Source organism: Chiloscyllium plagiosum, unplaced genomic scaffold (assembly GCF_037043375.1).
Source record: "Chiloscyllium plagiosum isolate Xiang-an unplaced genomic scaffold, Cpla_swu_hap1 HiC_scaffold_10, whole genome shotgun sequence".
Taxonomy (NCBI): domain Eukaryota; kingdom Metazoa; phylum Chordata; class Chondrichthyes; order Orectolobiformes; family Hemiscylliidae; genus Chiloscyllium; species Chiloscyllium plagiosum.
The window spans coordinates 115,345,145-115,371,304 of record NW_028270148.1 but is presented as its reverse complement, the minus strand read 5'-3'; the positions used below and the strand labels follow the sequence as shown (position 1 = coordinate 115,371,304).

The 26,160-nt window shown below is 44.8% G+C and overlaps 1 protein-coding gene and 1 long non-coding RNA gene across 7 annotated transcripts in view; one reads left to right on the top strand and one right to left on the bottom strand.

Moving 5' to 3' along the window:
• The window catches only part of LOC122553119 (homeobox protein Meis1), a 387,313-nt gene that overhangs the window by 67,568 nt on the left and 293,585 nt on the right, over positions 1-26,160 (top strand). For 2 of the 6 annotated variants that reach the window (XM_043696675.2, XM_043696676.2), the window contains exons 1-6: positions 19,311-19,478; positions 19,748-19,974; positions 20,540-20,681; positions 21,204-21,254; positions 22,298-22,348; positions 23,318-23,470. In XM_043696675.2, the coding sequence (XP_043552610.1) occupies positions 19,467-19,478; positions 19,748-19,974; positions 20,540-20,681; positions 21,204-21,254; positions 22,298-22,348; positions 23,318-23,470 (636 nt within the window). In that variant the 5' untranslated portion in view covers positions 19,311-19,466. Of the gene's footprint in view, positions 1-19,307; positions 19,479-19,747; positions 19,975-20,539; positions 20,682-21,203; positions 21,255-22,297; positions 22,349-23,317; positions 23,471-26,160 lie in introns of those variants that run through there. The other 4 variants (XM_087991686.1, XM_043696674.2, XM_087991684.1 and 1 more) reach the window with 4 other exon arrangements.
• LOC122553121 (uncharacterized) lies at positions 4,200-16,443 on the bottom strand. Its single transcript, XR_006312618.2, has 4 exons — positions 15,874-16,443; positions 14,161-14,336; positions 11,096-11,158; positions 4,200-9,531 (listed from the first exon to the last, which is right to left on the bottom strand). It is a non-coding gene; the product is annotated as an uncharacterized LOC122553121 (long non-coding RNA).

The window sequence follows — 26,160 nt, the reverse complement described above, 5'->3', positions numbered from 1 at the left end:
CAGCAGATGGGGCTGGTACCTGAAGAATGGGATCGCACTAATCCTTGGCTTTTTTCACACTGCTTTAATGCCAATCACACACCTGAAATTATAGCTTCTGTGGCAAATGCCCTGTTTTCCCCCTTCGCCTGTTATGATTCGATTGGAGGATTGTTAATGCGCTGCACTTTCTTGTTTTCTGAGTAGATCAAAGGAACTGCTGTCCCAAAACAACTTGCAAAGCCACGAATTCTCAGCTACAGTCAAAGTAGCAAAGTTCTTTGGCGGAGAAGTGAGAATTGATTCAAGACCACAATGTACAGGAAAGGTTTGTTACGGGATTGTTACAGTAGAGGAGGGTTTTGTCAGTGCCAGTTTCTCTGAATGAACATCTCACACATTGCATGTTGCAGCGAGAGAGCGACTTTTCAAAGTCTCAGTCTCTAAAGTTTCCACCACACTCCCCGGCAGACGCTGACCTTATATGCGCCACGTATTTTTCATCTACCCCTTTCGCTTCTTTCACTGATTTATTTAAATCGGCGCCCTCTCGGACTCAAACCTTCCGTCAGTTGGAACAATCTCTCCCTCCCAACTCTATCCAGACATCTCATGATTTTGAACCCCTCACTGAAGTCTCCCCTGCGCCTGAAAACAAGCAATGCTGGAGATCACAGACAGTATCTGGATTAGAGTGGTGCTTTTCCAGCATCTGCAGTCATTGTTTTTACTTAGTTGATCACAGGCAGTATCCAGGGATAAAAATCCCACAACACCAGATTATAGTCCAACAGGTTTATTTGGAAGCACTAGCTTTCAGAGCGCTGCTCCTTCATCAGGTGAGTGCCGCTGTCACCACCACCTCCGACCCCACCAGCGGCACTCACCTGCATTCTGCTGACACGCCCCCCACACACCCCACTGTCACTATCCCCACCCCCCAGAACCCTGAGGGAAACACTACCCCTGCTCATGCCTCCACCCCCATTCCCCCCACCATCACACCCACTCCAGTTACAGGTTCCGCCCCCACTCCCAGCTCTACACCCACACCAGATCCCAGCTCCCAGCCCTGCCGAGTTTTCACCATCCCCCCAGACCTCCCCCTCACTGAGGACGAACGATAAGTCCTCAGCGAAGGACTCACCTTCATCCCCCTCCGTCCATGCATCAATGAATTTAATACACGCCGTGACGTCGAACACTTCTTCCGTCGCCTCCACCTCTGAGCTTACTTTCACAATCAGGAATCCCACCCACCTTCCGAGGACCCCTTCGCTCACCTCCAACACACTGCATCCACCTGGACACCCCGCGCTGGCCTATTACCTGCCCTCGACCTCTTCATTTCCAACTGCCGCCGGGACATTAACCGCCTCAACCTGTCTACCCCCCTCCCCCACTCCAACCTTTCACCCTCACAATGCGCAGCCCTCCAATCCCTCTGCTCCAATCCCAACCTCACCATCAAGCCAGCGGATAAAGGGGGCGCAGTGGTAGTCTGGCACACTGACCTCTACACCGCTGAAGCCAAACATAAACTCGAGGACACCTCTTCCTACTGCCCCCTCAACCATGACCCCACCCCACATCACCAAACCATCATCTCCCAGACCATACAGAACTTCATCACCTCAGGAGATCTCCCACCCACAATTTCCAACCTCATAGTCCGGGAACCCCGCACTGCCCGGTTCTACCTCCTTCCCAAGATCCACAAGCCTGACCACCCTGGCCGACCCATTGTCTCAGCATGCTCCTGTCCCACTGAACTCATCTCTACCTACCTCGACACTGTCCTATTCCCCCTAGTCCAGGAACTCCCACATACATTCGAGACACCACCTACGCCCTCCACCTCCTCCAAGACTTCCGTTTCCCCGGCCCCCAACGCCTCATCTTCACCATGGATATCCAATCCCTCTACACCTCCATCCGCCATGACCAGGGCCTCCAAGCCCTCCGTTTTTTCCTCTCCAGACCACCCCAACAGTACCCTTCCATCGACACTCTCATTCGTTTGGCCGAACTGGTCCTCACCCTTAACAATTTCTCCTTTGAATCCTCCCACTTCCTCCAGACCAAAGGGGTAGCCATGGGCACACGTATGGGCCCCAGCTATGCCTGTCTCTTTGTTGGCTACGTAGAGCAGTTGATCTTCCGTAATTACACCGGCACTACTCCCCACCTCTTCCTCCGCTACATTGATGACTGCATTGGCGCCACCTCGTGCTCCCGCGAGGAGGTTGAGCAATTCATCAACTTCACCAACACATTCCACCCTGACCTTAAATTTACCTGGACCATCTCTGACACCTCCCTCCCCTTCCTGGACCTCTCCATCTCCATTAATGACGACCGACTTGACACTGACATTTTTTACAAACCCACCAACTCCCACAGCTACCTGGATTACACCTCTTCCCACCCTATCTCTTGCAAGAATGCCATCCCGTATTCCCAAATCCTCCGCCTCCGCCGGGTCAGCTCCCAGGAGGACCAGTTCCACCACAGAACACACCAGATGGCCTCCTTCTTTAGAGACCGCAATTTCCCTTCCCACATGGTTAAAGATGCCCTCCAACGCATCTCGTCTACATCCCACACCTCCACCCTCAGACCCCACCCCTCCAACCGTAACAAGGACAGAACGCCCCTGGTGCTCACCTTCCACCCTACCAACCTTTGCATAAACCAAATCATCCGCCGACATTTCCGCCACCTCCAAACAGACCCCACTACCAGGAATATATTTCCCTCCCCACCCCTTTCCACCTTCCGCAAAGACCGTTCCCTCCATGACTACCTGGTCAGGTCCACGCCCCCCTACAACCCACCCTTTCATCCTGGCACTTTCCCTGCCACTGCAGGAACTGTAAAACCTGCGCCCACACCTCCTCCCTCACCTCTATCCAAGGCCCTAAAGGAGCCTTCCACATCCATCAAAGTTTTACCTGCACATCCACTCATATCATTTACTGTATCCATTGCTCCCGGTGCGGTCTCCTCTACATTGGGGAGACTGGGTGCCTCCTAGCAGAGCGCTTAAGGGAACATCTCCGAGACACCCGCACCAATCAACCCCAGCGCCCTGTGGCCCAACATTTCAACTCCCCCTCCCCCTCTGCCGAGGACATGGAGGTCCTGGGCCTCTTTCACCGCCGCTCCCTCACCACCAGACGCCTGGAGGAAGAACGCCTCATCTTCCGCCTCGGAACACTTCAACCCCAGGGCATCAATGTGGACTTCAACAGTTTCCTCATTTCCCCTTCCCCCACCTCACCCTAGTTCTAAACTTCCAGCTCAGCACTGTCCCCATGACTTGTCCGGACTTGTCCTATCTGCCTAACTCCTTTTCCACCTATCCACTCCACCCTCTCCTCCCTGACCTATCACCTTCATCCCCTCCCCCACTCACCCATTGTACTCTATGCTACTTTCTCCCCGCCCCCACCCTCCTCCAGTTTATCTCTCCACGCTCCAGGCTCACTGCCTTTATTCCTGATGAAGGGCTCTTGCCCGAAACGTCGATTTCGCTGCTCCTTGGATGCTGCCTGAACTGCTGTGCTCTTCCAGCACCACTAATCCAGATTATGTGATTCACCAGGTCACAACCACCTGATGAAGGAGCATCGCTCCAAAAGCTAGTGTGCTTCCAAATAAACCTGTTGGACTATAACCTGGTGTTGTGGGATTTTTAACTTTGTCCACCCAAGTCCAATATGGCTCCTCCCAATCCTGGTATCCTTGGAGAGAGAGCAAGTGAATGTTAGCTTGGAAGTGTCATCTGAGCTGGAAACGTTAGTTTGCGCTCTCTCAGTGGATCGGTGTGGACCTGATGGGCCGAAGGGCCTTTTTTCGTGCTGTAGGGATTCTATAACTAAATGGACAGTGTCTGACCGGCTGTGATCTCCAGCGTTTGTTGTTTTCAGTACAGATTCCAGAATCTGGGCGGCACGGTGGCTCAGTGGTTAGCACTGCTGTAGATCCCAGGTTCGATTCCAGCCTTGGGCAACTGTCTGTGTGGAGTTCGCACATTCTCCCTGTGTCTGCGTGGGTTTCCTCCGGGTGCTCCTGTTTCCTCCCACAGTCCAAAGATGTGCAGGTTAGGTGAATTGGCCATGCTAAATTGCCCGTAGTGTTAGGTGCATTAGTCAGAGGGAAATGGGTTTGGGTGGGTTACTCTTCGGAAGGTCGGTGTGGACCTGTTGGGCCAAAGGGCCTGTTTTCACACTGTAAGGAATCTAATCTAATCTAATCTGCAGTAATTTGTTCCCGTTAGTCTTATCCCCTATCTGAAATTCCTCATCCATTTTTGTAAATCATTTCTGCACTCTCTCTCTCTCCAATTCTTTCACATGCTTCCCAAAGAGCAGGATCCAGAACTGGGTAAAATCTTCCAGAAGAGGCCGAACTAATAACTCCTACAAGTTTATTTTAAACCAAATGGATCTCAATTAGTGGTTAAATCTTTGCAAAATAACTTTTACAGTTGTGCAGGTGCAGTCTGAACTCTCACACAATTGATAGACCATTAAGGCAGCCTTACCAAGGCATATGATATCCTGAAGTTCATAAATACAGGGAGGCAAGTTAAAGATGCCACTGAGGCAGGGTTAAAGGTCAGGGCGGGGTGTGAACTTGGGGTCAAGTGTCGCATGGAACCCGCTCTCCCCTCACCCCCGAAGGACATCCATCTCCCTTCTACCCCACAATAACCTGCCCCACATTTCTTTCAAACGACCCCTCACCCCCACCGCGATGGTAAAATAGCCCAGGGGGGAGTTGAAGGGCCGGGTGAGGTACTTAACTGGCCATGTAAGAGAGTCAGATCCGAGGGTGGGGGGAGGCAGCTTGGGACCTTCACCACACACCGTCAAATTGGAGAGCAGTGCACTCTGCCACCCCACAACCCCCCTACACCCCAACCATCAAACCCACTAACAGAGGGGCTGCAACACCCACCCAGATTTGGTAGTGTCCCTAACTCTGAGCCTGAAGGTCTGGTATCAAATTCCACCTGCGTGTAATAACGTCTCTGAATAGATTTTAAAAACCCTGTTTTTTGTCTTCTGTGGACCATAATTTTGAATACATTGTATTTTAAACAGTGCTACATACAAGGTAAGGTGATAGTTAATAGTCTCTAAAAACAAAAGTAGATGTTTACTCTGAAGTCTTTAGGAACCTAGAAACAGGAGGAAACGTTGAATCACTTGACCTAGACACGTGTTCTGTGAATTATCCCTGAAAACCTTTGGTTCATAAATGCCTATCAATGTCAGGATTACAGTTACCAATCAGTAGCAGGTATGAACCCTGAATAGGAAACTTCACTCTCCATGTGTGGAACTGATTCCTCCTGAAATGTCTATTTTAGACAGCCGTGTGGTCACCTGTCACAAATGGCCTTATTTATACAATGTTGCCTGTACACCTTTCGTTGACTATGTGTATGTAACACTCGCTTATCTGCGGATTTAAAGGAAAAGTAAAGAATGAAACTTACTTCCTGGAGTGATTTTCCTGCTCCTCGGATGCTGCCTGACATGCTGTGCTTTTCCAGCACCACTCTAATCGAGACTCTGCACACGTAATGCCAATGGACAATGTCCCAGTGTTTGTGACAATCACTGAATGCGTGTACCTCAGGAAAGCACCCGTTAGCAGGCGGGACTTCACCGTTTCTTCCTTTAGCCGAGACTTCCCCCAGCCAGCGGAAATACTTTCTGTCTTTCTTGACAACTTTAATCAAAACCTTTATTCTGTGAGGAATACAACCCTAGTTTATGAAACCTCTCCTTGTAGTTTAACTGGAGGTCAGGTATCAACCTGGTATATTTCCTCCCTCTGAGACCAATACCGCCTTCCCAAGGAGTAAAACACAGGACTGCAAGTACACTCCACCTTTTCAGTGAAATGATTGCTCTTATCATTTATGTGAATTCATAGCTACTGATAGTAAATACAGGTCACACTTCATGTAGCATTCAGGCAATAAAATGTTATCACTGCAGCCCAGTTTACGGGCGATATTCTTCCACTCATTACAATGGTCTGTAATGTATTTAATTCACTGCAACAGTCTCTACAATTTGGAAATTGCCTCAGAGACTTTGGGACATCCTGGGATAGCGAAAAGGGCTACACAAATGCACATTTTTCCCATTATTGTTGTAATATGATGCTAATTCATTTGCCCTATGGGCTTTTATTGTTGCATCTGGCAATGTACATTGATGCTATAATTATTTTCTCAAAAAGAGGGAAGGGATTTATCCATTTGCACATACAATAGTAATTAACAGCAGCATTTTAATAGCTTAAGTTCAAAATAACAATTTATATCTAGATTCTCTTAACATTGATGAAATTCTTGTGCTTTGTTCTTGTATTTTTGTAACTTTGGAATTTGCCTTTTAACCTATTACTTTGCTTTGTCAATGTGGACGTTGTTTTCACAGGAAAATCAGGAAAATCCATTGAAGTCAAACAGCTGCTCCTTTTTTTTCCAAAATACAGACCATATAATTGAAGAGTGTAGACATTAAGTAAATGCTGTTTACTGTTCTTAACAGCAGCTTTCACCTACAATCAAGATAAGTAGCAAATAAATCTTTTGGGAAAGAAAACATGGGTTTTCACCACATCAATGGCTCCCACAGAAAGTGGCAATTAATCATGAGAATAAAAATGCCTATTGGCTTTGGGTGGTAGGAGGTCTCTTCATTGCTTCATGGATTTTGTGAGATGGACAAATGAAAGATAGGAACGTAGAGGATGAAGCAGGAGTAGGCTATTCGAAACCTCAAGCTCTGCCATTCAACATGATGGCTGATCATTGAGCTGAGTGCCTCAATCCCTTCTTCCCTATCCCTTGATCCCTTTAACGACAAGGGCTACATCTACCTCCTTCTTGAAAACATAAGGTTTAGTCCTCAATCATTTTCTGTGGTAGTGAATTCCGTAGGTTCACCTCTCTCTGTGTGAAGAAAATTCTGACCTCAGATTTAAAGAGGTTTACCCTTATCTTTAAACCACGATCCCTGATTCTGTGCTCCCCTGCCCTCAGGAACATCCTTCCTGCATCGAACCTGTCTAGTCCTAGCGAGTTTTGAGAAGAGTTGTAGCTCAGGTTGAGGTTCTGGATGTAGGTTTGCTCGCTGAGCTGCAAAGTTCATTTCCAAATGTTTCATCACCCTACTAGGTAACCTCAGTGGGCCTCCAGGCGAAGCACTGCTGCTGGTAATTCCTGGTTTCTGTTTATATGTTTGGGTTTCTTTGGGTTGGTGAACAAGAACAGGAAATGACTCCACCACAGGAAATGACATCACTAACCCAAACATTTAAATAGAAAGCAGGAATTATCAGCAGTGCTTCGCCTGGAGGCCCACTGAAGATGTTACCTAGTAAGGTGATGAAATGTCTGGAAATGAACCTTCCAGCTCAGTGAGCAAACCTACATCCTGTTTCTGGGCTGGATATTGCGCAATGGAATCCAATGACATAGTGGTATAGCAGCAATTTCACATTCAATGTTGCATTTGGTTTGCTTGTTCCCTTGCGGGCCCAATGTGGTAGTAGTATACCGAGAATCCTGGTACTGGTAGTGGAATACTGGAACTGATAGGCCCCTGAGCTGATGATTCTCCCTGAACATACGAGATGCATTGAACAGCCCCATCTGCTCCTCACTTTCACCTCCCTAAATCCATCGACTGTACTTGTAATGGTGTGCAACTTGCCCAGGGTCTGTTTGACCAGAAATTTTGACCAATACTGGAAAGATAGTAACTATTATCTTTAACTTCACCACAAATTCAAAAAGGTAGTCTTCAATTCAATTGCCCCATCATCCCCATCTCAGGTGAAGACTACTCTCAACAGCAACGTTCAATTTCATCTTAAATCCAGATTCTAGCCCCTAGCTGGGTCAGCATTTGTTGCCTGCCCCCTAGCTGCCTTTGAGAAGGTGGTGGTGAGCTGCTACCTAGAACTAATGCAGTCCATGTGCTGTAGGTTGACCCACAATGCTTTACAGAGGCAGGTCCAGGATTCTGACCCAGCAACAGTGAAGGAACAATGGTATATTTCTACGTCAGGATGGTGAGTGGCCTGGATGGAACCTTGCTGTCCTTGTTCTTCGAGATTGTAGTGGTAATCGGTTTCCAATGTACAGTTTAAGGATGCATGGTGACTTGCTGCAGTGCATCTTAGAGATGGTGGTGGAGGCAGTTTAAGGTGATAAATGGGCTGCTTTATCCAGGATGGTGCTGACCATTTTGAGTGTTATAGGATTTGCCCCATCCAAGCAAGTGGAGAGGTTGACTCCTGACGCCTTGTGCCTCTAACCTACACCTTTTTGTTTTCTTTTATTCTTTCATTGGATGTGGACATCACTGGCAAGTCCAGCACTTGTTGCCCAGTCCTAATTACCTTTGAACTGAGTGGCTTTCTGGACAGTTCAGAGCACAGTTAGTCAACCACTTGTTGTAGGTATGGAGTCACATGGAGGCCTGACCAGGCTAGGTAAGAATTGTAGATTTCTTTTCCCAAAAGGTTACCAGTGAATCAGATGGAGTTTTGCTACAATTTCACCATCACATCCAGAGTTATTAACTGAATTTGAATTTCATCAGCTACCTTGGTGGGATTGAAATGAGAGCAGTGACATTAGCAGAATGCATTATCTCCCCCCTTCTTGTAATCATAGCATTTATCGAGCAGGTTCGGTTAAGTTGCTGTTTGATCCACAGGATGTCATTAATGGGTTATGCAGCAGTGATAATGCCATTGAATGTCAAGGGGAGATGATTAGATTCTCTCATGCTGGAGATGGTCATTGACCAAACAATTGTGTGGTGCACTGTTACTGATCACTTATCAGACCAAGCCTGAATATTGCCCAGGTCTTACTGTGTTAGACTCATTCCTGTGCTACATCACTCCACATATTTATCATCCAGTGTGCTTTCTTTTTATTTTGACTACGTTAGACTTCTGAAACAGTCTTGGCCAACTAAAATATTTTATCCATGGTTTTTGCTATTGCCATTTAACAATAGATGGTAGGTTTTATAATCCCTGCCTCTAAAAAGGATAACAGAATGTATAATATAAATCATGATTTCTATTGGGCTCATTTAATGTTTCTATTGTAATATATGTATGTGACAAATGACCATGTTACAGTACATATAATGAATGTCAGGATCTTGTGTAATCAGTTGTAGATTATCTCACCGTAAACCTGCAATAATTACATTATAAATGCCTTTGATGTTCTTCCATAAATATCATACTATTGTGACTGACTTTCAGCTGCTACTTTACTGTAGAAATTCACTGAGCTCTTTGCAGAACTTGATACTTCAAAACAGCATTCCAATTTCAGTGCAACTTCTGCCGAGCTTCCTTTTCTCACTGATACCGACAACGGAGAAATATTTGCATCAACCAGTGTCAGAACAGCTAAACACTAACAAGAAAATTGCTACTGACAGCTGCGTGCAACTTGCTTTCTTTGTGCCCCCTCCAGATGTAGGACCTTGACTGAAAATAGCAATATTTACACCATTAGTTATATTAATTCAATGTACAGCATGAATTATAAATAGTAACATTGATGGAAAAGGGAGGCATTGTTCAATCCTGGGTTTCAGATAACACTCATAAATGACTTTAGCTTCACTCTTATTGCATCATCGGTGTCTCCTAAATTATACCGTAGCTTTCATTTTATATCTTGCAAATCATTATTATGAATAGTATGAAAAATGCAATGACTTTAAACAATAAACATCTCAAATTTCTGTTCCTATCCTTGATCATAATGTTCAACGTTTTTAAATTTTTCCTTCAAAATACCAAATCTTACAGATAGTGGGAATGTAGTTAATATACATTTGTATTAACATCTGCAAAACTTCACGTTTGATTATATAACTTATTTTATTGTCACATAAGTTGTACTGCAGGAAATTTTACCGTAATGAATACCTTTATTCCTAACTTTATCATACCAATCAGAGACTAATATTTACATGTTAGAAGTTGAAGTTAAAATTAGATTTTTTGACTATCTATTTCTTTGGTTGTAGTCATATGAATTTGTTTCCTGGAATGAAAGATGAAAGTTTAATTGATTAATGTTTCCTTCCACAAACAAAGAAAAATTCTATCCAAAGTTTCTAAGCAGTTTTTTAAAATATTGAAATGTTGGAATTTTAATGACATTTTTATGTTCACCTTATAATTCATGAAATTAGATTTTAATTGGCAAACAAGACAATGCAAAGTAATACAAGGTGTGTTTTGAGAACAGATTTTCAATGCTGTATAATGTAAAGGTGATCAGGATTGGCAGTCATTTTATTTTGTCGTTTACCAACTTGTTTTAAACATAACATCTTGTTAGTATTTTATTCAACACTTGCTTTATAGTCCAGATCTCCAGTCCAAATAAAATATTTCAACCATTTATGAAAGCCTAAATTCTTCTTCTAAAGTTGAAAAGGACATTTTGAAACTTTGAACATTGTCAGTTTTCATACTTAAAAATGTCAGGGACAGCTGTATAACATGTTGGTTGATTGACAGCACAATTCAAGGAATGAAGTACACATTTTCAGCTTTTAATTGTTTGTGTTTATCTACCTTATTATCTTTTGACATGCATTCGATGTGTTTTATGCAAGTAAGTTTGAGTGCAGAAATATTGGTAAATATGTAACCATGTTTGCAAATGATTTGGATGACCTTAACTTGAATATTTTAACTTAAAACATTTAATGCTGGAATTCAATTAATTTGTGACAGTTTTAATTATTTTATTGAGTAATGGAGAAATTAATGTATTTGAGAGCAATATTTAACACGCAAATGTGTAAATTAATGTACTTAAGTATGTAAATATATTTGTACAACTGTTGATTAGTGAAAAATTCTAATTTTGCACATTCTGAAACCAATTATTTTAACATGATATAAATAACCAGTCACGTAAAAGATGAAGTATATAATAATGCATGTGCATGCACTCGAAAAAATCGACCGTGTTAACACCGTGCAAATTCACAGCCCGGGATAAATTCTCCTCAGTCTCTTTACTACTCACCCTGCAGGAGTTGAAGATGCCATTAAGTATCACCATCACTTTGGAGAGACCCGATAGTATAATCTATTAAACATTCAACAGCTCAGTCATATTCCAAGGTTCTCGTTTCCCTTTCCGCCTAGATGTTAGAAGAACTAAACAAAACATCTCAACAATTTATATTTTGGGGACTGATTTAGATTTATTGTTAGAGATTACCCAGGATTCCAAACAAAAATCTTTGCGATTCCAATGCACAATTCCGAGCAATTGAACAGTTGAAAGAGTTTCTCCCATTTGCACAAGATTTCGCGCTGACAGATTCATTTGGAAAAACTGACGCTAGGAGCTTTTCACAAATGTGAAGCGATTGCGTGATTAAATTACCTGACTGTAATACATACCATACCCGAGTACATTCACATCCAAAAGACAATTGTTGCAGAAGGGAGAGCGTGTAAAAAAAGTTACTAATGTTGCATATGGTTTGGGTGTAGTGTTCAAGCTTCGGTGGAAATGTCCCAGTGTGAGGCAGGCAAACAGCCGCCTGTATGTGGAGAGAACAGACCGGGACAAAAGTGTGGGAGAGTACGGGGTCTGCTGGGGAACTTGTTACTCGCTCTTTTCAACTTGTCCCCACCGAGCTGCTTTGGACAAGTTTAACTAATGTCCCCCTGAAACAGATCGGCAAGTCCCTGAAATAAATCTCATCTTTGCACTTCCCAACATTTGGCTATCGGAAAGTGCGCAAATATTGTTTCTAAACATGATCTAACTCGGAAGAAATTTAAAATAAACAAAAACGAACTCTTGACTACCTGCAACCTCTTACACAGAGAGTAAATTAAACACAAGAGAGAGCGTGGAAGTGAAAGGAACGAGTTTTACCCGCATCCTTATTGTAAGGGAAGAGAGGTAAGGAAGTGGAAATGGAGGGTTAATCATCAAGTACAATATTTGTAAGACAAAAGTAGGAGAGAACTTGCTGGCAAACTACCGTGCGATTTTCTTCCAGAAAACCAAACTCTGGTACTTTTAAATTAGCATCAATCACGGAAATATTGCTTAATTTAGACTCTCAATTAATCTTTGATCTACAATGCTTTAGAAATGCGTCAATTAATTAATTTAAAAGATTACAGTTTAAAGCACCGTTTACAATGAATCTCTGGCAGTGACACCTGTACAAAAACATGAAAGCGGGGAAGCTCGCTAAAAGAACATACAAGATGGGGTCCTGCGGATAATGTCTTTATTTTATAGGGCCCAATATTTATGGCTACTGTTGGAAGGTAAAGATGACAGTTCCTCAATAATTTATGGAGGATAGCTTTATGTCTGATTGAAGGTCCTAATATATACTTCCAATTCAAGGACTTGGGCATCCGTTAAAAGTTGCATTGAGAACGGCACATGAATCGTGATATTGTTCGGACGTGGACACGGGTTTAAAGTTGCAAGGGGAAAGGATTGCTCTGATGTCGCTTTTGTTTAGATTCTGCCGTTTGTACAATTTGAGTTTCTAAACGCCACGGCCTGATCTTCAGTGTATAGCTTTCATTTAAGACTTGTGCAGGCTATCCTTTTTTTTGTCGTATCGGTGATGTGGTCGCGCCGTTTGTGTTCACCTTTGATGTTTTATGTTGAAACGGCTGTTCCAAAAGCCGCGCATCTTGTACATATTCCAGGGAGAGGAGCGCCGGGGAAATTTCCGCAGGGACCGTGTGACAGTTACAGGGACCCTCTGCCCATTCCTGCAAATAAACGTGCTCGCCCCCTTCCTGCTTTAACTCAGTCTGTACCGACGTGAGTTGCAAATCGGGAACAGTGTACAATTTGGTCATTTATGTTTGAATTACTAAAAAGTTCTTGGCGACGCGTGGTATTCTGTAAATAGCAGATTTAACCCCGGATATTCAGTAAAGTATTTTTTAAAATAAAATTGAGAAAGACGCTATGTAACAATGAGTTGCCCCCACCACCCCTCCCCGTTTTCCTTATGTCTGTAAAATATATGCGCGTCGGGGTTTGCTGTTGCAATGTCAATGTCCTGTAGACGGCGCCAGTGAGAGGGGCACATCGAGACTGGCGTAAATCCCAGCTTGTCCTCCCTGACCGTTTCTGAACAGGTCATTCAGTAGAATTTACCGCGGGTTCAAGTCCTTATGGCGCCATTCGCTCAAGCTTAAACCCAACATTCCGGAGGCTCTTAGCAAATCCTGGTCAATTTCATTCGTTGTGTTCGCAAGTTACTCACGGTTAACGATGAAGGGTAAAATATCTGGGGGAGGGAGGGAGGGAGGGAGAATCTCTCTGATACCTTTCCTAAAAGGCAGCTTTTAAAAAAAAATCAGCAATGCTCCCAGAGTGAGACACAACAGGCGCTTTGGGCTTTGCAAAATATTAACGTGTTTCAAGGTAAAATATTGCCGGGTAGAGACAGTGGTGACTTTTAATACGTTCAGCGTGTGCTACATTGTGCTGAGATTTCTCAGTGCTGAAAATATTGCTTCATTAACTATCTCACTCAGACAATCTTCCCTGATTTATCTTGCGCTTGCTTTTCGCTTGTACCTGGTCCGGATATGTTTACTTCGAAATGAAGCAGGGATTTTCAGTGACAAAACTTCTCAGTGTTCAGCGACCTATTAGAAATATCATCCACGCCTCAATGTCACTTAATTACATCCACAACTTTCCGAGGATGAATTCACCCAGGGCTTGAGTCTCGATCGCGCCTCTCAGCCCTGGGAAAGGCAGAGCGGGTCAAACTGTGATTTGGATTTTTTTAAAAACACTCTCTGTTAAAGCTTTTCTCTCCCCTTCTGCTTTGATTTGTTTGATTTGTCTGAAACAGAAGCGGTTGGAATAGTTTCCCTGTCCCTTCTCCACCTCTGGATGGTGAATCTGTCTGAGTTGCCCAGTTCCTGTAAGTATTTTTGGGCTGGGATTGTTACCCGGGGCGACCTCGGGATGACACAGGGAATGGACAAGGCGGCCCTCTGTTCAGAGAAGCAATTCGCCTCCCCCCCATCCCCACCGCCACCCCCTCCCTGAACCCATCAATAAACATCGAGAGCACTCACCCGTCTCGAAAAAGCAACGTGCAAAAAAAAGATACATAACGAGAGAGGGCTGTTGCAAACCGCTCTCACATCCAAAACAAAATACATCCTGGTGAGTTTGTACGGTCAATCCGCGAGGCGGGTCATTGTCAACTGTATTGACGGTGAATCTAACTTTGTAGCAAGGTTTATGATAGCTAGAAATGGAGTGTACAATTAGGTCAGTGTTTGACGCCGATCTGGTTTGGTCATATATGTAAAATAAAACGACAGTGAAGTGTTTAAGCACTGGCCCGATTATCCCTGAACTAATGACCTTGATCATCTTCACTCCAACCCCCCCCCCCTCCCCCATCCCACCCCTTCTCCGGACTGTCGGCAACAGGGTGGGGGGAATCAATGGTGCAACATCAAAGACCACGGGGTTGGTGGGAAGGAGAGGCGAGTGGACATCTGCCCCAAGGCAGCACTGTCCATTGCTCGGAGTCAGGGGTTACTCCCTCCCTCCCTGTTGCCGCTGGCCGTGTGGGGAGGCAGACAGCAAACTATGTTTTAACACAACAGCTCAACCAACACGCAATATCCCGGTGACAGATGAGAGAGGGGGGGGATCAAAACCCTTAAAATGCTGAACTCTCCGGCCCTTTTGGAATTCAAATCCCAAACAGCAATTCAGCATTTGGCGACGATTATTATCACCGAAGATTCACAAAGACATTCCCAAACTGTCTCTTCCGGGATTCATATTTCAGCTTTGAGTTCTATCAACGATCTTTCTAAATTGTTTTTTTGTTGTGAAAAGAACGTGATTTTTTAAAATAAAAAAGTTTTCAATTCTACAGAGCTTAATAAAAACAAGTTTTGTTTTAACGATGTAACTGCACACACAAACATAAAATAGAAACATGTTCAACTAGGCAGAGATAGATTTTATAAGAACATGACCATCTGCCAAATATTGAAGATACCTTACAAATGGACATTAAAGGCTAAACATCACGCGATTGTACAAATTAAATATTGTACACATCTTAACTAAAATCTCGGTGTTCAGAAACTATAGTAGATCAGAAATATTTTTTTAAAAACGTGTTTCCTAGCCTCCACCTTTTTCCAGTTGTAGTTTAATTGGCCGGCCCCTATTCCCGGGGTTGCAATTGTATAAATGGAGTGGTGTTTTGAACAATGTGCATTCCGCGTTTTCAGCCCTAGGCAGCCTATTCACAGTTCGATTTTGACGATTAAAAAGAAGTGATGATCCAGTCAAAAGTTTGTGAACTGATCTGGTAGATTGTGTGTAACTGAGATGGGAGTTTGAAAATGCCTTAAGTTAAAATCTTGGTTACATAATCTTTTATTTCGCCTTTTTAATAGATATCCTTTAATGATTACTGTTTTAATTTTTTTTTTACCGACTGGATGTTTTAGGTCGGAACCCGTTCTGACCTTAATAACTTGTTTACTGATTGTAAAAACAATCGGTGTCCTGATGAGGTCTGGCTAAACAAATTCGTTTGAGGCTGGCCTGTAAAATTGGATATTTACCAATATGGGGGGGGGGGGGGATGAAGAATGAGTAAGACTGACCGCTGTTCGTGTGAGATTTTCAGTTTAAAATGTAACATTTCGTGATCTTTTACTTGCAATCGATTAAAGCTAAATCTCCTTCAGAGCAGCAAGAAAATAGTTAGTTTCTTACCTGGAACACGCGGTTTAAAAAATAAATATATGTACCTGTGGGTGCCCAGCGTGAATCTGGAATCATTTTCCGATCTCTGTGAGGGGAGTCCGTCGCAACTGTGTCGATGGCAAGAATCAGATTTTCATTCTGCAATTTTTGTTTTTTAAAACAAATGGTGTCTTATTCTGATTTTCTGTTTCTAAGTCAAAAGAAGCCACCATTGGATGTTTCAATGTTCCGGAGCGGATTGTTTACGGGCGAAGCAATTAGATGTTCAGAAAAAAAGGGAAATTAACCCTTGCAATTTGAAGAGGGGACCCTGGGTCTGCTGAAGTATGGTATTGTATTTAATGTAGGGTTTCCCCTCTCCTCGCGTCTCCCCCCAAAAAAATGACTTTTTGGACAAAGTTTAAATTTTTTTTGAAAGAAACACCTAAGGTGTAACACTTTGAAAGAATTTTAAAAAGTCCTTTTTTCAGCATCATGTTATACTCGTGGATTTAGTGAGGGGTCGGCGAAGGGGGGGGGGGGGTGCAGTTGCTCAGAAGACCCTGAGTGGGTTATTTTTTTTGGACAGTGTGAAACTGGTGAGACCGTCACTCACTCACTCACTCACTACTACTCTGCAGATCCACCTCCCCATGCTTCCGTCTGAGCCAATCCCCTCGGAGAGCCCGGCAGTCTGCTGTAATTGATCAGCTGGCGAGCCAATCAGAGTGCGGACTTCCCAAGGCACGTTGTGATTGGACGTTGGCTCCAGATCCAGAGCTCACAGAACTCCGGGCTGTCTCATTTTCCCGAGAAAACAGGGGAGTGGGAGAGAGAGAGAGAGAGCGAAACAATGAGTGACCACAACTTTATACATCTCGGGTGGCGGGGAACATGTATAAAAAGAAGCATGTTAACAGCAGCAGGGCGTGCGTTAAATTCGCTTTGACTTTCAGGAGTAACAACTCTCAATGGGGAAGTGACAACAGCGGGAGACATGAATTAAAATCACAGATTTCAATTTAATTCCCGGAACTATCTACGATAAGAATACTTGTCTAACCTATTTAACTCTGTGATCTGCCTGTATTGCTCGCAAGACAGACATTTTCACTGTGCCTCGGTACACGTGACAATAAATTCAATTCAATTCAGATTTGGACAAGTGTATTGATGGGTTTGTTCTTTACAAAAATCTCAAGTCATCCCCCTCATCGATAGAATCTGCAAAAAAGTAAAGTAGGGCTGATATTATAAAGTGTGGACAGTAAACAGAGTATCATTACAGGAAGTATATGGAAAAATGTGAACGACAACGGTGGAATTTGAAGTGAACTTAGTCTGGCCACATTCATTTGACAAACACCATCGAGTCAAAACATGTCATTACCCTGTGTGGTTCAACCAGCAAGGGTGCACGCCGCAATCTCAACCTGTAGTTGTCATTTGATTAGGTTCGAATGACAAAAGACAACGTATTGGAATTTCCTCTCCTTTACAAACTGAGAAAGTTGCAAAGGGACCGGGATAGTGGGGAGAAGAAGCAGGAGTCACAGTAATGGCAAACCAACTTTGTCCCGGGCAATCTGAAGAGTTCATATCAAAGTGTGCACGCAATTGATACACTGTCTTCAATTCTCAACACACAAACGAAACCCGCATTTGCAGGGGCTTTTGTTGTGGGGCGGGGGAAGGGTGTTGAATGTTAAATGTGCACGTGTGTGTCTGTGTGTGTGTGTGATGTCTGTGTGTGTGTGTCTGTCTGTGTGTGATGTCTGTGTCTGTGTGTGTGTCTGTGTGTGTGTGTCTGTGTGTGTGTCTGTGTCTGTATGTGTGATGTCTGTGTGTGTGTCTGTCTGTGTGTCTGTGTCTGTGTGTGATGTCTGTGTCTGTGTGTGATGTCTGTGTCTGTGTGTGTGTCTGTGTGTGTGTGTCTGTGTCGCTGTGTGTGTCTGTGTGTGTATCTGTGTGTGATGCCTGTGTCTGTGTGATGTCTGTGTCTGTGTGTATCTGTCTGTCTGTGTGTGATGTATGTGTCTGTGTGTGTGTCTGTGTCTGTGTGTGTATTTGTGTGTGTGATGTCTGTGTCTGTGTGTTGTCTGTCTGTGTCTGTGTGATGTCTGTGTCTGTGTGTGTGTCTGTGTGTGTGTCTGTGTCTGTGTATTTGTGTGTGTGATGTCTGTGTCTGTGTGTTGTCTGTTTGTGTGTGTGTGTGATGTCTGTGTCTCTGTGTGTGTCTGTGTGTGTGTCTGTGTGTGTATTTGTGTGTGTGATGTCTGTGTCTGTGTGTTGTCTGTCTGTGTCTGTGTGTGATGTCTGTGTCTGTGTGTGTATCTGTGTGTGTGATGTCTGTGTCTGTGTGTGTGATGTCTGTGTCTGTGTGTTGTCTGTCTGTGTCTGTGTGTCTGTGTCTGTGTGTGTATTTGTGTGTGTGATGTCTGTGTCTGTGTGTTGTCTGTCTGTGATGTCTGTGTCTGTGTGTGTGTCTGTGTGTGTGTGTGTATCTGTGTGTGTGATGTCTGTGTCTGTGATGTCTGTGTGTGTCGCTGTGTGTGTCTGTGTGGAGCTGTACCTGCCGCTGGTTAATGCTTTACAGTGCGGGAGCTGGCATCTCACCCTGTCTATGTGCCTCCCTGGCTGTCTCTCCAACTCTCCCTGTGTCTGTGCCACCCCTCCTGTGCGAGAGAGATGAGGTAGTCCAGTGCGCCTTGTGTAAGACGCGACCTGTTATGGCCACCACTGCTTCCGGGTTCCAGCATTCTCTCCCACATCCACCTCTGTCTGTGCAACACGGGCGCAGCGGCGGCAGCGGCACGGGAGCGTCCGGCCCTTTTAAACAGCTCCAAACTCCGGAGAGAGTGAGACTGGTGTTCCCCCCTTACCCTCCGAGCCTCCCTCCCTCCCTCCTCGTCCTCCCTCCCAGCCCCCAGCCCAGCACCGGTCTCTCCCAGGGAGTAGAAGGCGATCGAGAGAGCTGGAGCTCCTGCGGGGGAGACCTCGCTGACATTACCCAAGGTGTCCTCCATCTGCCCCCCTCCCCGTCCCAATTCCGCCCCCCCCCCCCCCTTTACCCAGTGGAAGTGCACGGCGGATAATTCATTCACCACCTTGACAGCCTTCCCTTGATTGACAGCTCAAGTGGCAGAAAGCCATGAGGCTGAGCAATTCGGTTTGAGGGTCTCTCTCTCTCTCTTGCTCTCTGGCTTGGAGGCTGTTGGGGTTTGGGGCGGGTGTGGTGGTGGCGGGCTGCTCGGGGAGTGTGTGTGTGTGTGTGTGTGTGTGTGGGGTCGGGGGTTAGGGGGGGGGGGGAGGGAGGGAACGAGAGATCCCTCCATCCTCCCAGGTACTGCACTGGCGACATTTCCACATCGCTTAGCAAGCCGGAGAAGACCAGCAGTATATTTTCCCGGAGGTGCACCTAAGTTAACCTGAAGACTTTGTGGGGAGAGTGGAGGGGCTGGGTGGGGGTGGGTGGGGGGGAGGGAGGGGGGGAGTGTGTGTGTGTGTGAGAGAGAGACACACACAACGCACACACACAGCTGATCATCTACAGAAGGCACTTTGAGGAAATCTTGATCTGGCTTTGGACTGTGTGTTTTTGCCTGATACTGGCCCTTTCCAGACTCTAACAGAAGCTGCTACACAGGGACACAGGCCGATGGCGCAAAGGGTGAGTACTTTTTGAACTGGTCCGTTTTCTAAAGCGAGTGTTAAACGCGATCCATTTGCAGATAGCGCGCTACATTTAGATGCCTGTGAAAAGTTTTAATTTTCTGTGTATGTGTGTGTGGGGTTGTATTTTCTCGCGCCTCTGTTCTGTCAGGAAGTTGGTCGATTTGCAAACGTGCGCGCTTTGTGCCTGTAACTTTGTTGACACACGATTTCTTCCCCGTTTTCCTCACGGTGCTTTCTCTCTCCCTCTCTCTCCGTTTTGGATAGTATGACGAAATCTCACATTACGGTGGTATGGACGGAGTAGGGATACCGACAACAATGTATGGTGACCCTCACGCCCCCAGGTCTCTGCAACCTGTGCACCATCTCAACCACGGGCCACCGCTGCACAGCCACCAATATCCGCACACTAACCACGCTAATACCATGCCACCAAACATGGGCTCCTCGGTAAACGATGCATTAAAGAGAGATAAAGACTCGATTTACGGGTAGGTAGCTGACACCTTTTGACCATGAGTTCCTCAACGCTATTCTGTGACCAACGGCAGAGACCTTACACGTGACATGTTAGTTTTCATTGAAATTCTCAAACAAAATGCTAAACACACAAAAAAACCGACAAAGTTTCGCCTCGGCTTGTGTACGAAATTGACGTTCTGTGAAAGAACTCTAGGAGTGAGTTAAATTTCATTTACCATTGTAAATATCAGGAGAACTCAGAGGCGCACACATGATATTGGATATTTTTATACGTATTTTTATTAAAAGAAAAAATTGGCGTCCAAAATGGCTGCTTAAAAGGTTATTTCTGGGCCGTTTCGTTCCTAATTTCTGGCTTGCTCGGTAGAGAGACAGACTTGCTAAGAGTTAGAAGGGACCGCGGTGTTTTTTTTTCCCAATCGGTACGTTTAACGCCAGTAATTTATGTAAAGCCTACAGTCAACAAGTAAGTTATACAAAAGTTCATACTGTACCGTCTAGATCGCCCAAAAGCGAATCTCCTTTTGCCTTGTTCTTTCCCCTTTTTTTTTGACATTCCCTCCTCTCTTGCAGACATCCGCTGTTCCCACTTTTAGCACTAATTTTTGAGAAATGTGAATTAGCAACATGTACTCCTCGCGAACCGGGGGTAGCTGGTGGTGATGTCTGTTCATCAGAATCTTTCAACGAAGACATAGCAGTTTTCGCTAAGCAGGTCAGCACACACATCGCCACCTTCAATCTTAAAACCTTCACTTTGTCTTGAAGAAAAAGTAGCAGTAATTTCAGTGGACTAGACTCAGTTTCTCCTGGTCTGCAGCAGAGTTCAGCACAGATTTACACAGAGCGCCTTTTGTGCCGACAAACAGAACTGAAGATGTTAACAATATCAAATTAAAACGGTGTCAAAATGCGAATTGGGACAGTGGTAGAAACCGACCACAATCGGACCATTTTAATTTACGTTGCTGCTACCAGTGAAAACGCAGTCAGTTTAACTTTAATTGTGAATATTTTATTTTTTTTTAATTGTTTGAAATAAGTTGTTAATGCATCATAAAGTGTTCCTTTTGAAATTAAGTCACTTGCTATCTGTTGGGCTAATACTGGGTAAAATATCCTTGTCGCTAATGTGTGATATTAGATTTTTGGAAGTCTGTAAATCTAGTTGAATGTATCGACTCTGAGGAGCGGAGCGGGGGGGAAAGTGACAATTGTATTTATCTTCCCACTTTAGATTCGAGCAGAAAAACCTCTATTTTCCTCCAACCCTGAGCTGGATAATTTGGTAAGCCTGGCCGCTTGTTCAGTAGAGGGAAGTCGCTGTAGAAAAGCTCGTGAAACCGTTTCCACTGAAAACCAAAACAAATATATATTTATCGTGGCAAATTGTCAGGACTTCTTGGGAGACGGCTGGGAATCTATTGTCAGTTTAATGCAGCCGCATGTTTAGGGGAGGGCAGTGAGCGAGAGAAAAGAGAGAGCGAAAAAAAGTGATCGTTACAATCCATTGCAAATCTGCGTTTTTTTGATTTTGTGATAGCTATGACTGTCAGGACGATAACCATCAGACTCAGTTATTGTATGGCTGTCACTCCACTGAAGATGAGGCGTGATTTTTAAATATATATTTCATTTAATTTTCGCTTTTTGGCCTCTGTCGTGAAATTTCGAGTCCCGGCGCAGATTCCTTAATATTCAGGGCTCGGTTCTGACTTTAAATTGACTGGGTTGGAGGGAGAAGGGCGAGAAAAAAAAGAGAGAAGGGTTGGTGTGTGTGTGTGTGGTGGCGAGGAGTAATCTGGCCTAATGAATTTAAGGAGTCGCTCTATTTTATTTTTCTGAAGAAAGCTAAATCTTTCTGACCCCCCCACGCACGCACACACACACAACAGCACACTTTCCCTCCACCCCCCAACTGACTCCTTTCTACTTTTTTAAAAAAGAGAATAAAAGTTTATAGGGTTTCTAAGAGGCAGCAAAGAGAAAGGGGAAGCGTGTTCGTGTGTGTGCGCGCTAGTCGGCCTGTTCCATGCCTGTGTGGTTAATATAGACTGTTGGCGTTGGTGTCAGTAGAGCTGGAGGAGCTGGGAATGGGGGGGATTGGGGGCTGGGGAGTGGGGTTTTAGGAACAAACAGTGATGATATTGCCTGTTTTTGCAGACCAGCCAACTCGAGCGTGCCTGCCCCCTTCTCTCCCAAACACTCACGCGGAGGGAATACTAAAGATTCTGCTATTGCAACTGTTTTTAAAAATGGGGAACAGGATAAGAAGTTTCCCAACCCCGTGCGTTTCCGGGTGCTAATAGATATTTACCTGTTTCCTTTCAGATGATTCAAGCCATACAAGTGTTAAGGTTTCACCTTTTGGAGTTAGAGAAGGTACGTACTTCCTTGCTCTGGCTGCTGGATAGTTATAAACATTACTGCTCAGTGCGAGCACCATTTGCATGTATGTCTTGGTCTGGCTTGTTCGTAATTAGTGTCAAAGCCAATCCTGCCTCACATTTCTCTTGTTCTTTGATTACAATTCATTCCACTAAAACCCCTGACCACAAACGCCCCGCCGTTTTGTTCATTTTAATCTCGCTGTGGGGTTTAATTTTGATCAGCTCCATTTTTTTTTATTTTAAAAAAACATAAATCCTCACTTTCTCCCCCCATCGAGCCCACACGTTACAAATGATCTAAAGATGTCAACAATCGGAATAATTAGGCGGGAAATCATAATATTTTCTCCTGTTAGTCCGCGGGGAATATTTTAATCAAATCTAAATGACAAATCCAACTTTTTATTGGGGGGGGGGGGGGGGGGGGTGGCGTGACAGAAAGTGTAAGCAGTTTCCTATGGTTCAAATCTCCCAGGACATATGTACTTATTGAAGACGTGAGCAGTGTCGAGCTGTGCCATCCTACACATCCCATTTTCGTGCGCCCGAAATTGTTCAGAGGTTTATAATGAAATAACGAGACGAAATTAAACTGTTTACCTTAAATGTCATTCATGCAGGTCAAACGTCTAATGGGCACAGCCCCGGGAGCAGGCAAATTTAACACGGGGTGTTGAGTGCGTTGTAGCTGTGAATCATCTTGTCACTGCCAATTTTGCACCGATATCTCTATTTTGTCGGTTATTCCAAATTCTTGATGCGTGTGTCTCTTGGGGGGAGGGAGGGAGGGAGGGAGGGGGTGGGGGGCACTCACAAGTGCTTCCAACTATTGAGAAACCCGAGTCACACAGTCCTGAGTTGGACTTGTCACTTCCACTAGAATGAATTTGTTGAAAAAGGAAATATGTATTTTCTCGCGTATTGTTTCCCTTATTATTTTCTTGTCATCGTCCAATTGTAGGTGCACGAATTATGTGACAATTTTTGCCACCGGTACATCAGTTGCTTGAAAGGGAAAATGCCCATTGACCTAGTCATTGATGAGAGGGAAGGCGGTTCCAAATCGGACAACGAGGAAATCACCAGGTCTTCATCAGTTAATATCACAGATCAGGTACGGCCAGAGCTGCTGGGGGGGGGGGGGGACACGGAATACCTACTGTCGCTGTTTGACTGCTGGTTATTTGCATATTGTCAAGACCCCTTTGAATCTTAGTCAGAAAGAATGTATGACATTATGTACTGAAGCTTGCCCGGTTGTTTGTGCCGGTGTGTGTGTGTGTGGACTGATGGTTGTAAAATTGACCCGATAATATTTTTTCTCACCCTCTTCCCTGTGGTCGTTTTCCCTCTTTGTTTCCTTCAGGACATTGCTGTGGTTGAGGCGTCATTTTAATAAAATAATACAAGGAGCTGCTGCTGACCTGGATGGTGTTTGAGATGATGGTGTTTGTAATGTAGGGGTTGCAGAGAGGGAAAGGGATAGAATTTTGTCTTTAGCTTCGGTGAGACTGAAGTGCCAACTCGGCTGCTGTGGGGCCGACTGTGTGTGTGAGCCTTTTTCCTCGGTCCCCCACACTTTAACAAAAGAAAAAGGTGGAATTTAGTGATTGATAACTTTGTGTTTTTTTTTCTATTTGATTTTTTTGTTTGAAGGAAGCGTAGACGCTAGGGTTGGGGTGAGTGAGTTGCTCTCAGACTCTCTGTCTGTAGCGGCGGCTCGGTCTAAAGCAGGGGCGGGAGCGTGTCCCGCAGGCGCCCAGTCAGAGCGCACTCGACTCGGGCAGACGCTGCAGAAAGGAGCCGGCGCCTTGGGAACGCGGTACTAGCTCCGTCCCGCAGCTTTGAGATTTGGGGACGGTTTCGTTTTTGAGGAAAGGCAATTGCTGAGGGGGAATAAGAGGGTGGGAGAGTGGAGGGATCCCAGGGAATCCCTGACACTTCCAGCTGCCCTTGGTGAACGGGAGGAGAGAGAGGCGGCTGATCCAGAGTAGGGATTCGATATGACGGTTCCTTTTCAAGTGAGTGCAGCCCCACACGGAGACAGGACACCCTCGCCAGCCCTTACAGCCTGCCCCCTCCGCGCCCACATTGTGATATTTGGAAATACATTTACTCCTCATACCCCAGAAACAACGCGAGGGGATCACAGCATTTTTAAACAGAGTTAGCAAGATGTACAGAACTCTTGGGATATGGGGTAGTGTCAGCTCACAAAGTCTGGTCAAATCTGCTTTCTGTCTATCTCTGTACATGTAGTTTAAAAAATCATACAGATAAATTTTCCCATGTTCAGACTGTGAACAAGACTCTCATTCCCACATGTTTCCAAATTAAACTGCTTCAAATGCTGCACAAACGCGGGGTATTTGCCGGACAAGCAGTTGTGATTAGATATAGTTTGGAGATGGCTGGGAATGACACAGCGATCTCTGAACAATCCCACCGTGAGGTTATTGTCAGGACTATCATCTTCACTTCTTACCGCGTGTGAGAATTTTGGGGACGGTTTTAGTGGGGGGTGGAAATGACCGCTTCAGGACAGGGAGGGTACCCGGAAAATACATCCGCTTTCTCACACTCCCCAGATCACAAGGAGATAGACAATACTCCTGAACGAGTGATTTCAGATTCAGCGGGATTCCCTGTTCATTATGTTCCACGGATAAGAAGGATTTAAAAAAAATGCACCTATTTCCAACTCTGAACAGACGTTTCATTCCCACTTGTGTTCTAATTAAACCCGGGGAAAATACTGCACCGGCGCTGGATACTCGCACACAAAAAGTTATAGCTACGTCCTGCTTAGAATAACAGTAAGGAGACCTCTAGTTTTAATTGAAGCGAAGATTCCTACCCAGAGAAGCATCCCCAGTTTCCCCTTCCCACTCTTCGCTAACAGCAGAAATCAGGCTGGTTTATATTTTGTGGTTTTGATTTCACGAGTGTCTGTGAAGAAAAGTTTATACAAAAAATAATGCGGGAAAAAATTGTGCTTCACACCGATCATGTCTTTTTTTAAAAACATACTGAAAGCTCTCTCCTTCCCATTAGGTCCTGATTGGTGATATTAGCGCTGTAAATTTCACGAGATTAACCCATCCGCGATGTATTTTTAATGTCTACCCTCTGGCAAAAATATAATCAAATGAATTGAACTGAAAATATCTCACAGCAATGTCAGAAGAAAAAAAAATGAAATGTAATTTATTTGGAGACTACACATGTTTACTTCTGTGTTGGGTTGTGGCAGGAGTTACTGTCCCTTGTTCAGGCTGGCATTTCTTAGGTGGTTGGGAGGGGGGTGGTTGCTATTGTTATAGACTCCCGAAGTCCTCCCTCTCTCCCTCCACAGGGAAACTCTGACCGACTCCGCGGCCACTCCGGAATGGAGTTGACCCAGTTTCAGGCCTCACCAGTGAACATTTCACAGCAAACACTTGGTCCGTTAGGAATCGGCTGGAAAGAGTTGCTGGAGAAAGCAGAGAGAGTGCGCGAGCTCTGCCTGAGGCCAGCGTTGGTGTAGAAACGGGACCGTCCCTGGACTGGGGCGTGAGGATTCAGTAGCTGAGTTCCTGTTGCATTCACTCCTTTTTTCCCAAACCATGCCACGGAGCGAGGGGATATTCGGGAAAAATGCCCTCGATAGTTTTATACTCGTTTGTCAGTGATTGCCCGCCAGCTCCGTTCTTCATTGGCTGTTTGGAAATTGTGGAGACGGCTAGAAACACATCTCACATTGCACACCACCCGGCCTTGCCCACAGATTGCCCATGCCAACCTCATTCAGTGGGAATCTTCAAT